General features: G+C 43.3%; 1 protein-coding gene across 1 annotated transcript in view; it reads right to left on the bottom strand.

Annotated features, from left to right (window-relative positions):
- anos1 (anosmin 1) overlaps positions 1–13,087 on the bottom strand; it is a 41,026-nt gene extending 27,939 nt beyond the window's left edge. The window contains exons 1-2 of the mRNA XM_019263171.2: positions 12,804–13,087; positions 6,878–6,925 (exon numbers count right to left, since the gene is read on the bottom strand). Of these exons, the coding sequence (XP_019118716.1) occupies positions 6,878–6,925; positions 12,804–12,995 (240 nt within the window). The 5' untranslated portion in view covers positions 12,996–13,087. The remainder of the gene's footprint in view (positions 1–6,877; positions 6,926–12,803) is intronic.
- Positions 13,088–17,773: the final 4,686 nt, after the last annotated feature.

Below are 17,773 nucleotides of genomic sequence, written 5' to 3'. Positions count from 1 at the left end.
ATTTCTCAATTATAAAGTAATACAAGATACAGTTATGATAAGTATGCTAATTAATTCAGACTAAGATTGACACAAACTCTCGAGTAATGACACATTTTCCAAACCTCCAAAGTGTTTTACAGCCCTGCTTGTGAAACGCTGCCAGCGTCATAACTCCTTCATATTTACAACCAACTAAAACACTGGAGTATTCCAGCTCCGGTGGGGTGAAGTGAAATGTATACGGCTCAAGACTTTCTATTTTGTTTCTAAAAAAAAAAAAAAAAAAACCCGGGGACTCGGGAGACGGTGAGTAACCTAGCAGGTGGTGTCACAGACCTTCTTCGAGCATCACTTTAATTATTAATTTAAATGCAGTTGAGGGTGCAGACAACAAAGAGCTGAAAAGGAATAGCTTGGCAGAAAGTGAGAAGGAGAAAAAAAAAAGAGGAGAAGTAGGAGGGGCAGTGCATGAATTATACATTCACCCCACAATCAGAGGTGCCTGCCTTATTTATGAGCATAAAGCCCGCACAGCTTAGCCAGAATTGTGTTTTGTATGCTGTGGAATGCAATAGCAGTTCACTTAATACTTAATGACTCTGAAGTTTCACCCAGATACCCACCACCCTCCTCCTCCTCCTCCCCTGTGCGGGCTCCTTCTTTTACAGGTCCTCTATCGTCTCATGTTATGCTCTGCAGTGACAAGAGTCAAAAATACAGTGGCCGTAACCAGAGCCTCAGTTATCACCTACCTCTGGGCTCGGTTTACATTTCATGACAATTAGACTCAACAGGATGTATCCATCATGTGGGGTCAGATCGGTGATAAAGAGGGGCCGGCTGTGACGCGGCATGGGAAAGCCAAAACCCCTCTCCTCCGTACTCTCCACGTCACATCTGCCCGACACATGATTTACTGTATTTACTCCCACACCATCACGCCTGAATAATGTTACGTTGACAGACGCAATGGGAGCGGAGTTGAAAATGGGATCGCATGATAAAACATTTCCCTTTCCGAGCCAAAGGGCCATTTATTCAACCTGTTCGGTACGGGGTTTGATTTACAGCGAGGATAATGAACGTACATTTTCCATGCGCTGAGATGAAAAACGCATTTGTGTCATGACAGCATCAGTCACTGCAGATTGAGGAGATTTAAAAAAAAAAAAGAAGGGTGTCGGCCCGTCTGGCTCGTCTCTACAGTGACCGCTCACGCCGTCTCAATCCCTCCCTCATCTGAAATGAAATGCACACAATGTACGCCAACAACATGTAAAACATGACATGCCGTTGAGGGGAGTAAAGCCGCCTTAATCCCAAGCCGCAGTCACATTCCACCACTATCTCCACTTGTTTATTTGAGTCTCAAAAAACACTTGAAATTCACTAATCCTACTTGCCCTCTCCAGACTCCACTAACAGCTCCAAACGCCAGCAGTTCTTTTCTTTTTTTTGGATTTTGCAGCACACAGGGATTGGGAAATAACAGTGGTATAACACGTTCTATTTGCTTGGAGTGATGATTGATTTTCCTTTTATATTTATTACTAAAGCTGAGAACAAAGACTTTTACAAAAGAGAGAGCAAATCTGGGTGAACTGGGTGGATTTTTTTTTTTGGGATTTACATCAATGTAGAAAGAAAACAAAAGAACTCAAATTAAAAAAAAAGAAAAAGAAAAGAGGCGTCTGATTCATGTACAGTCTGGAAAACTCGTGCGCTCGTGTACTCATCAACCGAGTCAAAGGTTAAGAGAGCTGTCGATCACCGAGTCGCTGACACACATTCTGCCTCTCCATCATCCGGAAAACTGTCACACAATCTATGGGATTTATCTGCGGCGTGGCGCAGCTTTGAGTTGGAGCTGGAATAAATTGATAAGCCCACATCTACTAAGCACGTCAGCTTCTTATATCCTAATCTTCTCCTTTCATCGACGTGATGTGTTGGGACGATTACTTCGTCACAACGTCACATGAGCAAAGTCGTGGGACTGGTTCTTCCTTCAGCAGCATTTCGAAGCGTGAGCTCAGGAGAGGAAAAGTCTACACGAAAAGGTGTGTTGTGATCTACGATGTTCAGTCGATCCATCCTCGGATATGAGAATACACACATTTGGATGACAGCAGATTGTCTCAGTGTGACTGGTCATTATTGCTGAAAGAGGATTTCACAGCGGCTTTGATTACGTTAATCCTTCAGGAGAATAAAATCCCTTCTGACACGGAGAACATGCGAAATCAGGCTATCTGTGAAAGGTTGATTATCTCGGAGAATGAACGACTGCTATTTGTGTGAGATACTGAGCGTGTTTCTTCTTCGTCTGAGGGTTTCCTGGAGTGTTCATCATCATCTCGAAGGGCAGCTTTAGCCGTGAGCTTTGACTACTGAGGAAGTCTAAACTGCAGTTCCTCTTCGCCTCCTCTCTCCCGTGGCCACGTCTTTAGTTTTTTTTTTTTTTTGCTGTGGGGGGTTTTCATTCTCTGCCACCCACCATGTGAATAATGAGCTCCACAGATAGCAGCCAATGAAGCGACCCCCCTCACCCATCCACCACCACCACCAGCCCCCCTTTAGCCAATGAAACTTAACAACCATGTCCAGATCAGGTCCTTCCTGCTGGGACTGACCAGCCCTGCTTCGCACTCCTCCGCCACCCACACACACACACACACACAGCCTCAAACTAGATAAAATACTAGAGCAAAGGCTTCGGAGAAAGCAGAGATGTCTCTTTACGTGATCTCAGAATTCTCCTACATACATATGAAATCAAAAAAATCGATTAAGTCGGACCGCCGTGGACTGTTTCTCCAATTTTTACACTCTGCTTAGCAGTTACACTGACAAGGCAATCCAGACATGCTGCCCACTTGACAGATTGATTTCTAGTCCAGCTTTGCTTTGAGGTGTTGGTGCTGGTAATGTGACTAACACGGGGAGGTGAGACCAACGTCTGGCCTCGACATGACCAAAAGGTTGCTTTGAAGTCTAAGTCTAACAATCCCAGCCATGCCCAGCCATAAACCTACACAACCGGCACCCACTTCATCACATCTTTTCAGAGCGCCTCAAAATATACTACCTACCGCCAAAGAAGAGATGACCACACAAAAGACTTGTGAATTGCATTGACGCCCCCTCTCCTCCAAAGCTTCAAGGGAAAGTGATATTTGTGCAGAAAGGCAGAAGGATTTCGTTTTATAGGTTTCAACTGACCCTGAAAAAAACAAAACAAAACAAAAAAGAACAACTAAAGTTTGAGCATTTTTATTTTGGCGTGAGAAAATGTGGGGGTTGGTCGTAGAGGGGGGGTTGATGCTGGGCTTTGAAAGACACTTTTGAATGAGACATAGTAGCATTCCAGCGATTGTCATTCAGGCAAACCTCCTCCGAAGCTTTAAACATGTGAAGACGAGGCCGCGTGTAATCCAGAAGAGTAAACACTTCTTGTTCCCGTGTTTGTATGTGCAGCTCGGGGTGTGATTGGAAAGGAAAAGAGCGCTCCGAAAAAGAGCCACCTGGGATTATGTGAGGCATCTATGAAAGACATGCACGTCTCATTGCCGTCAAATGGCTGAACAGACAATGTTGCTTTCTAAAGCTTTTCCCTCTGGAAGCTCTGGATAAATAAAAAGGGCAGGGACGTGGCTGGTGTAGAGAAATGTAAGGCCAAGTCAACATCTCCCCGCTGAAAGACGTTCTTAAGCGGCTGGCGTTTTAATTCTCTTCAGCTCAGTAATCACCACTCCCATCTAATACAGTCAGAGAGAGATCCGTCTCAGCGGAGGAAAAAGGACACCGATATTAAAAAATGTTCAGGATATGTTTACAAGAAAAACGTTACACTTTCTTCCTCAGGAACTATATGTGATGGACACGCTCCAGTGACTCACCGCAGCTCAACTTATCCAGGCGTAACGCACATGTCCTTTCTGCACTTCCTTCCCTGAGAGGAGTTTGAGTAATGAAGCGCGCCGCCTCGTTGCAGATCGACATTTAGCCGCCTTAAGACAATCCTAGCATTTGATATGGAGCCTGGATCACACCCTCGGGGGGGCGGGGGGGGAAGCAAACCCTGCTAATATCAGCCATGTTCTGAATGTGGAAAGCTTCTTGGCTGCTTCTTGCACCGTCTCCCATGCACACGTACAAAATCTGTTTTCTTTGCGCCATCTGAAAAAGAGAACACCCTGGAGTTCCCCGCCCCCCCCCTTAAACTTTCAGGGAATACATCCAAACTTCTCAAGAGGAGGGCTCTAACAGTAGGGAGACAAAATGACAATGGCTCATAGAAATGCTGTTGCTGTCTGTTCTTCTGGCGTCCCCCCTCTCTCCTCTTGAATGGAGTCTGTCTGCTGGTCCAGCGTTATGGCGTGATAATGACTCCCCGGCTCTCCAAATGCCACCTCGCTGTGCTCTGAAGAGAGGGGCAAGCAGGTTAATTACCATGACAATGGGGATGCTGAGAGCGAGGGGGCTCTGCAAGCAGCTCTGGACACTACATACGAGATGACAGAGATGACTTTCTCATCACAAATGGAAACGGGAGGCTTTGATTTCCTAAAATGCAGACAGATGGACGGGGTCACAGCATCTTTGTCCAAATTATTAGGCGGCCCCCTTTCCTCGCATTTTCCTTCACAGGCAGGGAGGCTCTTTAAGCTCTGAGTGGACAGGCCTTCTGCCCTAACGCACTCCCCGGGAGCCACTGCCTTTGTCTCTCTGTTTGAGTGTGTGCTGTTCATGAAGTGAAGAGGCTAATCAGCGGCTGTAGAGCTATTCACGGGGTACCACTGTACAGCATGGGCCCATTTGGTACAATTGTTAAGAGTGGCCACAATAGCTCTGTGTTTTGACACACTAAACACAGGCCCTGAGTGTGCCCTCAAGTCACTGATGTGAATGTGAAGTGTGGTGATGTTTGCTACCAAAATATTGACTTCTGGCCGCAAATTAAACCTAAGCACCGTGACCTGGCTGACATCCTGAATGGCTGAACCAAAAAAACCTAGGATACAATTAAACTAATTAAATTCAGAGAGCCCCTTGAAACTATTTGGAATGGCAGCGTGGCAGAGCAACAGAGTAACGGAGCAAGCAACACAAGCACATCATTATTTTTAGTGGGCTTACATCAAATCCAGCCTCATTTATTTACAGCCTACAAGTAGGATAAAGAAGTGCTAACTGACATTCTTGTTAGAGCGAGGAGAACAAGAAGTCCATTAAAGGGTTTTTTTGGACATTTGCTGGAGTTTTCAGCAATGTTAGCTGGTTGATTATGAAAACAGTATGCTGTGCCTGGACTCACAGCCAGCAAAAGCCTTTTTTAAACATAAAACTCTGCCGAATGACTGGGGAACTGACTGTTGCCAAAAGCCAATGTTGGCCATCACAGTGGAAAGGAGAGAAACAAGTTTCACGGCAATATAGTGAAAACAAAAGAAGGTTTGCCTTTGCCTCGAGTGCCTATACTTTAATTTTATGTCACAGAAGGTTTAAAAGTATCATGAAAGATATATTCTTCAGCTTTCAGGGGCAATTAGACGAGCTTAAGTCGACTGTGTTTTGAATTGAGGTGCTTAGATTACCACGTGAAGGTCGACAATGGCACTAAATAATAAAGGAGTAACACTGTATAACGACTTAAACTATTGAAACCCAGATTAGGACACATTCAGTGGTGTGACAGGACAACATGCTGTAAACATTTGCTAATTTAAGGGGGGGAAAGGAAATAACCTATAGATTTGCAGATGTAGGAGAAAGCCCAAAGCACAATAGCTCTGCTGTGTGTCCCTGGCAAATGCAAATTGCCAAGAAAACAATTTGAAATTCACAAAAAAAGAAAAAAAGAAAAAGGAATTTAGAAATCAAACACAAAGGGTCGGCTTGTGAAGCAGTTGATACTAGACACTGATTGTGATTAATACATACACCAAATGTAAGGCCGTGTTAAGTAAGCATACGGGAAGAAAAACAAAAAAAAGAATTCCCGAATTTCCAATTAATCACCGTCACTGCAGCGCTTTGATTCGCCCAGATCCTCGGTATGCATTCCTCAATAAGCACAACAAAGTCTGCGGGCTGCTGAAAGAACAAATACATACAAGGACTACATCTAATTTATCATCACCTGGACAATAACACCCTTCCTGTGTTTTATGTAGACAATGAATATGCATTGTCTCTGTCCTATTTCGAGTCCTTGTGGGCTAACGGCATTAAATCCTGGTTTCACGGTCTGTGTGAGGAGATGAGAGCATTGGACAGCCACAGAGAGCATTGTTCAGATTTCCTCTTGGACCAACCTCTGTTCAGTGTATCATTCCTCTTATTTCAGCTCCATAGGGTTCTCTGTCTACAGTCTATATAGCACATCTCCGAGGGCCTTGTCAACAGCTCAGGGAGAATCTGATAGACTATGTCAGCGCCATCTTTTTCAGAGGAGCCTGTCAACACCAGCTTTGTATCAACCCTCTTTGGGACAGGGCACGAAACACAAACAAGCCCTGCGGGAGACTCACCGTAAAGCATCCTACTGAAATTCCTAATGGCATGAGTGGGGAAAAACAACTATTACTCCGCTTTGATAAATCGACAGGCATTTAAACTCTTCAAATCTGATGTAATTGTATTTAATTGTGTCCCGTTCACTCAAGCAAATGACTTATCGGCGATAGCAGAAGACGTCTAGTGAGGACTGGCTGAAAAGAAAAGAGTTTTTCTCATGGTAGTCTATGTCAACAGCTCTCAAAAGGCTCTTTTCCTGCAGGCATGACTAAACTAGTCGTGCCGTGACTCGTACACTTTATGTTGTATTATCCCCTGATAATGAGGCATGTATGTGGCATGCGTCTCGTTCTCGAAACAAGTGAAACCGCACTACCTTGGAGCACTGCTTGTGATTCTGGCACCACACCAAGGATCCATTATTCTGAAAGAGAGAAAGAAAAATAGCATCAGAGGTTATGAAAAGACATTTATAATAATCAATTCATCAAATGAATATGCAGCCTTGACCTTATGCGCTCCTATAGCTGTACATTTTAATACCACTTTCCATAAATCATGGCCTTTCTAAGAAGCAATTTTGTAACAGTAGACAGATTTCAAAGACGGACTTTGAGTCAGCTCTGCACACCGAGTGCTGGAAACCTAAGCAGGAAAGTGGGGTCACCGGCACCAGGGCCAGGGCACGCCTCTGGTCAGTTTCAGCAGAGCACGTTGACCTCGGGCTCTGTTTGATCTCTCAACAGAAGTCCCCAAGGCCACTGAGGTGGGAACTGATGTCAGCACTCCTGCGCAGACTGCAGATACTGCCAATTTCCTCTAATTGCTGTGGAAGTGCCACCTTCTGCGTTCCGACGAGGCAAACATTTGGTCCTAATAGTGCCGTGTATTTATAAACCCTCTATGTGTAAATATGAGAGCTGTCGAGTGAAGGGCCAGTGGGGGTAAATGGTTTGCTCAAGTGGTCATTTCCTGAATACCATTAGCACGGAGAATTATGTTGTCATCCTTGGCAAACACGATTGTGCTTTGATGGCAAGTGCAAGGCTAGTTCTTCACAATAACTGAGCGGTTGATCAACGTCTGAATGTGATGTGTGTTAGAAGGTCGTTCAGGTCAATGTTTGAAACCTGCAGGAAGGGCAGGAGGCAGAGGCATATCATCACCTTTTAATTTAATGTGTAACGTCTTGGCAGTTGTTTGTTTTAGCATGATTTTTTAGTTCAATGTCCAAAATTCATTCTTCTTTTAGCTCAGTTTTTGGTCTCTACTCTCTCCAGGGGGACATATTTGAATCTTTAGCTGCACAGAGCGAAGAGGAAGTGCAGACCCGGTTGTTAATTCTCTGCAGGTTCATCACCGCAAGCAACATTCGCCAAATTACACATCGTAATCTGATCCATAGTCAAAAATATTGATTATAGCCTCTTTACGTCCGACTCCCTCTCTGTTTTCCACACCTCTGGATATGTGATCATTCTAACACAAATATTCTCAATGGAGGTTTTGAGTGAATAGTTTCATTGATGCAATTCATTCTTCTCAGTGACCTGGATCTAAACCGTTCTTTTGGATGTTCCCTTGCCTGCACTTCATAATGAAAGTAATGAAGCGGTAGGATAGAGTCAAACTTTAGGCAGGCAAGAAGTCTGCTTAAGTTCAATGTCAAGTTCAAAGCCTTTTCCCACAATGTAATCCAGAAGAAATTTCCCATGAGACCATAGGAGAGAACTTATCATTAAAGGGTTTAATTTGACATCCAGTACCAGTGAGTGCTGTGCTTTTAGTGTCAAGGATAATGGTCAAATGGCTTCAAAGGAATCCACGATTGTATGGTCATGTCTTAGGAGAATCTCCCTTAACGAAAAAACTAAAAGATAAGAGTGAAAAATATGAGTCAGAACGCCAAGCAGGCTCTGAAAAGTTGTTTGATTTCGTTACCAAATGAAGTGGAAAGGAGTGCTAAGTTGGCTGAGAAATTCGGTGCGCATCAGCAAGTTTTCTGCCCTTTTCTCTGCGATAGAGAACCTTCACTCGTTTCGCTGAACGAGGATTAAAATATGAATTATTTCTACACTACATCATTTTGTACAGTTACAAATTATTAAGAATCCTTGTGGAGTTCGCTTAGAACTCATATAAAAAAGGATCAATCCGAGCATGCCAAACACCCCGTTGGTAACACGCCGTAAATAAAACCTTGACATTTACATGGGCAGCCAGTGCCTCGGGAAAATTTATACAGATTGTCACAACTCTAGACCATGTTCTAAATCATCAATCCTGTTTCTGACACCTTTCTTCGCCCATCCATCAACGGCGACAGGGCCAGATCCACAGAGGGGCTAATTTTGCTGTGTGACAGCATCTTCTGTAGCAGAGAAGCTCAGCAGGATGTTGCCCCAGCTGTCCAGGCCTGACCCCACCATGTCAGGGACCAACGGGGGAATAATTATAGGTCAGGACTTCATCCCTTTGACTCACCATGACATTCCTCTGCAGTCTGAACATTATGCAGTGCTGAGGACCGTCAAGGACTCCAGCGAATGAATGCTCTCCAGATATCTTCCTGAGTTACCGGGGGTCAAGGAGAGGAGACCAGACAGTGGTCTATGAGTGTGTGGCTAAGGTGAACTCTGCTGCTGCTTTGTCACTGACACTAGTGGAGTCATGTAAACAGGGAATTTATCACAGAGATACATTACGGCTGTTGTCAACTGAGAAGTCGGAGCAGGTGGCCAGGGGCGTGTTGTATTGTCTAGACAACTGAGGGAAACATGGACAAAACCCCTTTTATCTTTGAGGATAGCATTCCACCTTTTGAAAATGGAAATCCTTTGTTTCCTATGAGCCTCTGATTTGGATTAAGTGGATCTCAGCTTACACTGATGAATTGCTTTTGAATTGTGTTCACTCTTGACTATATGTTTTCCAGCATTACACTACTGGGAAATACTGTTGAGGCTATGGAGGCCTCGTACATTTCAAGACAAGTTAACAGGAGACAGGACTTCAAAGGACAGGCTGGTGTGTCCTTTGACGGCCTAAAGGTCCTCGGGCAATACCAAAATAACTGATCCTTAAGGGCACGCATGTAGTGTTAAAATAAAAAGGCATCAAGATTTAGTCTTTGACTTGAGTGGGCGTGAGGGGCTGTGGTCATTCTGCTCATCAATTATTGAGCTAATGCGTTCAGCGCACATCCAATGTTAACATAAAAAGGCTGCCTCAGAAATCTCAAACAACACTGGTGTAAAGTTGTCTGCACTTTAGGAATGAAGGCTATTTGTCAAATGAGGTAGCTCAGGGTGTAGCAGCACCGGGGCCTGAGATTTACAGACGGGACTGTCATGGTTTAAAAGCACTTACAGAGAGGTGAGGCCAAGCTACATAGACCCCTATTCATCCGCTGTCTTCACTAATGAAAAACTCCACACATGAGAAGAGCACTGGCTGTGGTTTGATTCCACCACAGGTCATTTAATATCAAAAGGCAAAAACAAGGGGGACACGGAAAAACTACTTTCCAATGTTTTTCCTTCCCTTCGCCTAAAACACAAATCTCTCAAGTAAGATGGTTAGACTTCACTGTTGCATTAGAAATGAATGAGCGAATTTAAAAATGTTAGATTTTTATTGCTTTCAATGTAATAACAAGACCTCATGGACACACCTTGTTTTTGGCTCTGCTGGTCCCCACATAAATAATCCACTACAAGGCTGATGCTTTCAGAATACATTATTGCACAGGGCTCCCAGCTCGCTCTTAATATTTTAAAGTGTCCGAGGCTAATATTTATGGTTGGGTGTTCCCCTCTGTCTATTGTACCGGGGTGACAAGTTCCCCAAATGTGATGTAAAATGTCAATAAATCTGTATTTGGAAATACTATTACATCAATAAATCTACAGTTATAACTTAACTATAAATCTGACAACCAATGGACGACCCATGGGTTTCCTAACTCTGCAACTCCATGCTTGTTTCCATTTCACACTAATTCATAATTGCGACAATTAAAACAAAGTCTCTGATTTGTCCGACGATTCAGCCACATAAAAAGGAAAAACCGCGTGGGTGTTCATAACATCTGCAAGTGCTAAATTCTCCAAGTATCATTCCAGTATTCACAGAATGATCATATTAAAGCTGATATGAAAAACAGGGTTTTTAAATTCCAGCTGCAGAATGTGTTAGGAGGACAAATTGTCTCTTGTATCACAACCAAAGTAAGTAGTGGTCCATATAGATTACTAGATATCAAGTAGACACAGTAAAATATTAAGAAACAGTAAGCAAAAGTCACAGCTTTGACATACAGCCCAGACATTTCATTTCCATTAAAATGGAAAGTGTTGTATGTCTTGGTTTTCCTATCGAGTATTAAATGACCCCTGAAGGATGTCCGAGTTGAATTAAGAGGTCTGTCGTCTCAATCATTGGAGTGGAGCACCGGGCTGTCGCCGTAACAAGATCTGCCAGAGGAAGCAGATCCACCTGTAGGTTGTGCTGACAGAGCATGCTTCCAGTGTTGTGGCAACAGCACATTAGAGATTATCACATTTAGCACAATTGGACTCCGGCGTTTAGCGGGAAGGTGACCCTCGGCGGAGCAGCATCGGTAGCTCGGCGTGTATCCTCTGCATGCCTATGAGGTGTGATGCTGGCATTTATTGGCAGGGCCAAGGGGTAGAGGGCAGCGAGGGTGGGGGGTGGAGAGAGAGGGAGCCATATGTTTTTGCAGCTGACCAGACCCCCCAATTTTCACATGAAAGGACCGTTGGGAACACAGTGCATGAGACAGTCTTTGCAGATTATCAACAATTGCCTTCTATTCTTAGACCCCGCACGCTTGCTCAAGCAACCTTGCTTATCAGTGACCACAAAAATGCTCCTCTCTTTAGACAAATACCTCCCTCTCATTTTCCCCTCGCTGAGTAAAGGCTGCCTCAGACTCCGAGGCTCTGCAGTCAATTATATAGACTATTAGCTGTTCATTAAAGGTGAGGCTTCCATCACTTATTTGACTTCTCAGTCAGCTGGTGACTAATTTAATTCCCAAACTTTGCAACCCCGGGGCAGCAATATACCCTTGGAGTCTTTTCAAAACAAGTCCACGGGCACTGCTTTGCCAACTTGTGAATTAACAAACACTGTTTTCAATCTGTGTCCCCTGGAAGCTCAGCGCTGCGATTTTTCTGTAAAGCCAGGATGTTAATTCCAGTTAACGACATTCATCCCTCACCCCAGGTATATATTCTCTCTAATAAAATTGGTAGAATGAATCGCAGTCGGTTTCTCCTGCTACACATCGGGTCAATAAGTGCTTTAAAACTAATTGGTGACAAAGAAACAAGCAATCTGTTGATTCATTAGACCAATTTACTCATTTGCCTTGCACAGAGTTTCCTGACGATTAGGGATTCGTTAATGCACCTTGAGAAAGACGGGCCTTTGCAAATGCAAATTGAGTTAAGTATAAATAAAAAAAGGCGGTCACCAGACAGATAGCTGGTTGAAAAGGAGCAGAGGGGAGAAGGATCAGTGACCAGTCCTTTTCTCTAGAGAGCCCTGGGAGAGAACAGTGTGTCCGGTGGAGGGTGAAAAACAACTTCTGACACCACATACCAAATCAGCCAAAAGGGAAATACAGCTCATTTATAGCAACTTCAAACAAGGTCTGCATCTCAGGAGCAAGACACTAATATTTCGAAAGAAAAATCTCACTGTGAATATATAAAAGGCAGTAGAGGACAAGGAAAACAGAGTCATTACAGGAGTTAAATCCAGCACATTTGCACTCAAAGAAATCTCATTTTCCACTAATTAGCAAGTAATGAATGGAAACTGGCTCCAGTGAAAGGAGTCCATCATGTCCCGGTCTTAAAAAATAAAATACTGCAATGTGTTAATTGGGTAGATCTGAAAGCGTCTCAGTCCACACACACACACACATACACACCGAGGCGACCACTGATATACTGTGTATGTGACAACTTTACAAGCAAGTCAACCCTTTTCATATAGACCCTGACTCTTATTTTGGTGACACGTCTGGTGATGATGATCAGTGATGATTCACTGACAGGAGACACATCTGAGAAAGTATTTCAGCACCATCGGTGACCCACTGCTGTCTATACTACTCACAATGGGGCTCAAGAGAAACAGGTTTGACTTCCAAGAGGAAGGATCACGGACTGGCCACATATTCATTCATTAAAACAACAACATCACCGCGATCATCTGTTTATTCCCTAACGTGAGAAGTTGGGATCGAGTCTGCGGACGCATGCTCGTACCTGAGAGTGCTTAAAGAAAGCAGAGATGCGAGTGATGTGCAGACTGAGGCATCTCGAGGCGCATCTCGCTCGGTAAATGCTGCCAGTGAAGAAAGAGTCGTCCTGCTTCCTCGCGCACACACTCCCCGCGCTCATCAACGCCGTAATCCACAAACACAGGGTCACGCACGCGTTCAGCCTCCCGGAAAACATGGTCCCCGCGGTTGTGTATTTAATCCTCCTCCACGGATCGGACAATACTGCGTGCGGGCTCCGCCGGAGAAAACTAAAGAAACTTCAATTATACACTGGGGAGGAGTCACGGGGCTCACGTGCCCTGCGATTGGACGATCCCACGGTGACTGACAGCCACGAGGAGCATTAAAGCAGGTAGACTGCTGCATAGTCCCGCACAGCGTCCATCCAGACACCAGCAGGTTGCTCAGACAGAGAGCAGGAAGGAAAAGGGTGCATGGATGGAAATCACTGTCTGTAATCAGAGCAGATCATGTTTATTATAGGTTAATCTACACAGGATACATCCAGCACCTCCCTGTGCACTAGTGTGCCCAGTTCAGCCTATTCTAGGTTATTTATTTATTATTTTACCTATCTATCTATCTATCTATCTATCTATCTATCTATCTATCTATCTATCTATCTATCTATCTATCTATCTATCTATCTATCTATCTATCTATCTATGTATGCATGCACATGATCAAGAAGTTAAACAACAAACAATTAAAGGTATGTTTCACATCCATAAAGTTGGGAACACACACACACACAAAAGATGGATTAAAGGAGGAGTCAAAGCAGCAAAAGCCAAGACATCCTGACTTTTTAGCCCCCTTGTAGTATGGGAATCCTACATTTCCTATAATGCAACTCCCCTGTCTCCTAAATACCCACACAGTGCACCTCTTTGTAATACAAGCTTCATATATAAGTCCAGTGATGACCCTGATGTCGTCATCATTATTATTTTTTAAATGTTGGAAAGTTCCTTCTAGAGCCACAGACGTGTGTTCCTCTAGTACAAACAAGTTTTAGTTAAAGGTAAATAACACACGCATATTTTTACTGGAAAATTATTTTTTACCCCGAGGAACATGGAAATAAAATGCAGATTTGTGCTTATTTATCCATTTCTTTTATTTGCTGCCTCCCTTATTTATTTATGAATTCAATTAATTGGACCCTCTTCTGCTTTCATAAAACACTCCAACAATATATCCAAGCATCATGGAAACGCACCTGTCTACATTAATATGAGAAGGAGGGTTTAGCCCTTCCGCCATCTACTGATGACACAGCTCATCAGAAATGTGGAGAAGCCAGCTCTGTATCAAACCCTCACATATGGCCCGGGTGAAAGCTTGCCAACATCCCAGGGAAGCCCTTACCCCTCAGCCCTCTCTCTCTCTCCCCAGTTTAACAGTAGCTTGGAAAAACAATTCTACCTGGAAAACTATTAAAACCATCCTGACTAAATTCCTCAAGATGGACTCCCAACTTTTGGCATCATTTCATCGCCTCGGGTATGGAGAAAATATGACATGTAGGAAAAGCTTGAAATCCTTGCTATTTATTGGAGTTAAAGAGTGAGTATTTAATTAGAAAGTTCCCTTGAGGGGTTTACAAGACACTCCTGCTTTTGTCAGCTCATGGAGTACTTCCCTGAACCCCATTACAGCAGCAACATAATGAACTTTTATAGGTGTTGCTCTTAAACTGTGTGCAGAGTGGGAGTGAACACACACTTACACACCATCATTAGATTTGGCTTAAGTCGCCATCATGCCTTGGGCCAATTACAGATGTGTGCCAAACAGTCTGACCCACGCCTCTCTGCTGAAATGGTAATATGCCCCTATTAGCACATCCTGCAGCATACAGCGATGGAAGATCATGAAATCAAACTAAAAGATCCCATCCGACACAAAGTCCTGTTCGTCATTCGTGAATACTCAACATCCTGTTTGGTGAGGGTAAGCAGACCGCTGTAAACGAGAACAACTGCCTGTGATGGTTTTGCAAAAATATGACTGTGTATCGCACAAATCATCTGACAGCTCTCTAATGATAAGATGGATGATGCATTTGTTTCCCTGGTGGTCTCAGACGTACAGTGTAACTCGGAGTGAGAGATCCCTTGCTACTCTTAAAACATTTAAACGCGGATGTCTGTGTACCTTAAAAAACAGTATAATGGCTTAATTTGTTGGCTTATTACAGCCATGTGTGGTGGGGTGGTTTTATGGTGTGCAGTGAAGGAAACAAACTGTCTGTGTGCGGTCCTGATGTCTCCTGCAGCCTGTGGGACACGTATCCCCTCCGACGCCATGCTTTCATTGACTGGGAAAAGCCTCGACCAATTGTGAACTCGAGGCCATAAAGATATCTAGAGAGGTCAAGCTCGTTCTGACTGGATTTCATCTCTAACACGTGTATCTGCATTCATTCACACCTTTATTTACAAGTAGTTACCTAACAACATGTGTTTACCTATGTAAATAGACTCGTGTGTACATAAACCATGAGCGTGATCCAATAAAACATGTACATAACAAAGTGTTTTCTTCCTGCATGGTGCACTCAGTCTTGTTGTTATTCATCATCATTCAGCCGGTAACTGATATTTGAGCACAGAGCAGTGGCTCAACACTGTCTTTCTCCATTATTCTCAAGTTTCAAGGTCAGTTTGTCCCCTCTCACAAAATTACCTCAGCAATATCAGTGTAAAGCAGCCAATCAATATCCCCACTTTCATTTCTAAGCAGAAAGCTGGTAGTATTTTTAGTCTACATATATTCATAGATGTGAGCTTCGGCTCAAGGGCCCTCTTGGTTACACTGCAGCATCTTTGCTCTTTCTTTAGTTTGTATTCTCAAAAGATGACTGGAAGATATGCCGGTGTGGCGAAGGACTGGCTGCAGGCCTAGAGCTGCAAAAAAAAAGAAAAGAAAAAAGTGGGTTTCTGATCTGACAAAAGGAATCTCAAAAGACAACACGTCGCTATCGGTTTTCAGCCTGCATTCTCACGAAAAAGGAAGGCGTTCGACGATCAAACAATTGAGGATCTTTGATCCTTAAAGGTGCAGGTGGACTCATGGTTCGCACCTTTGATGAGAGGCCACCCGGATCAGAGGAGGACGTCTTTTGTTGTGAACAATAGCAAACAAAAAAAAAGAAGGGGAAGGAGATTAGTTCAGATGGAGGCGGTGTGTTCCAACATGGAAAAGTGGAGGTGCAGTGTGTAATGATGCAGACATTTTGCCTGTTTACTTAATTAAACACTGACTTTGTTTTAATTGTTGACACAAGCAGAAGACCTCACGGAATAAAAGATGTGAGATTATATAATACTGTTTTACCAGAATTTAAACACCTGCTACGGAACAGGTTGATACCCGCTGATAGACAAGACAGAGGGTTCAAAGGTTTTTCCATTTGATGACTCAAAACACTGTCTGTTATTCCACCACGCATGGAAATATCGCTGCTTTAATCTGCGCGGGCTATGACTTACTTTTCTGAGAGATACTAATACTAAGAAAACAGCTTCAGGCGAATCAGCAGCCAATGTTAGATTAAACAAAAGCTGAAATCTATCTATCTCTAAGAACAAGCTACAACAATGACATCATTGCAACACATCTTCTACAGTGTCATCCTCCAGGTAGAGGCAGAAAACAGTGAAATCTTGCCTCGGTACTCGCAGTGCTAATATTTGATTAAACACCTTTCATCACATGCCAAGTTAAGAAATCTCTGTTCTGCATCTTTTGTTCCTCTTACCGAGTCAAATAACATGTTACAGCAAGACGCGGGCTCACTAGCTGGCTTCAAATGAACCCCTTCGGTATATTAAAAAAAAGTTCAGTCCACATTTGTCATGTTCCATGTCATTTTATTTGACATAACTGGACCGAGTTGATTTGCATTGCTGGATTGTTAATTATTCCAAACAGCAGAGAGTATTGACGCGTAAGCCACAGGGAAGATAGAAAGATAGAGAGAGGCTAATATTGATTTACAGTGTGCTTCATAATTTGGATTTGTATGCATGATCTATATATCAGTTACTTAGTGCTGCTCTTTTATTTTGAGCCATGAGTGGGTGCTTATGTCTTGCAAGTAATAAAATATAGTATGTGGCAAAACTCCTTGAGCTCTACAGTCCCTCTTTTGTCTATTCATGATTTCAAGTCTATTCACTCCTGGTGTGTTCACAAGAATTTCTAACATTCCTAGTGAAAATATTTGCGCTTGTATATGAGGTTTGGAAAAAACCTACTTGGCATAGAAGACTAAATAGATGTCCTGCATGAAACATTTTTTTTTCTCCTCCTTTCACCACATCCCAAAACAATGCAGCGTTGTGTAATGTTGAGGGGGATGATAGTCCAAGCACAAGCTGTGATTCACGTGTAAACCCCCAACACAGAGCTTAAGTTACATTTCGGTTTCAGTTTAGACAGTGATGGTTGACTGACAGCTGAGTATCCCTCGGTGGTTGTTAGCGGGCTGCGCTTTTTTTTACGGAGTGTGGTGGTGTTTATTTTAAGATTGGATATAATGGACAGAGAGGAGACGGGATAAAGAGGACGGGGTTATGAAATGGCACTGGAAAAGAAATAAAGACAGAAAACATGTTATCCAAATGAGGATGTCTCTCAGTGCTTATTAATATGCAGTGTGCCATTTTGTACCACTAGATGGCAATGTGTCCACAGACAAATTTTCAGTCCTGACTAGTGCTTTGACACCTCTGCCTGTCTCTTTCTCACATTATTTTCCAGGAGATGATCCAGCATTAATACCCAACAATGGGGAATTTATCAGGATTTTTGTTCTCTTGTCTGAGGCAAACAATTATCAGATATGATGGGGTTGGCGAGAAAACACATTTTGAAACTCAATGTAATCTCTTTTTCTCTGTGTCAGTCACGCGCATGTGCATGTGCATTCACGGCCACATTCAA

This window comes from Larimichthys crocea, chromosome XVIII (genome assembly GCF_000972845.2).
Source record: "Larimichthys crocea isolate SSNF chromosome XVIII, L_crocea_2.0, whole genome shotgun sequence".
NCBI classification, from domain to species: Eukaryota; Metazoa; Chordata; class Actinopteri; family Sciaenidae; genus Larimichthys; species Larimichthys crocea.
Note: the sequence above shows the minus strand (reverse complement) of the source record. Positions and strands in the feature narration are given on the sequence as shown.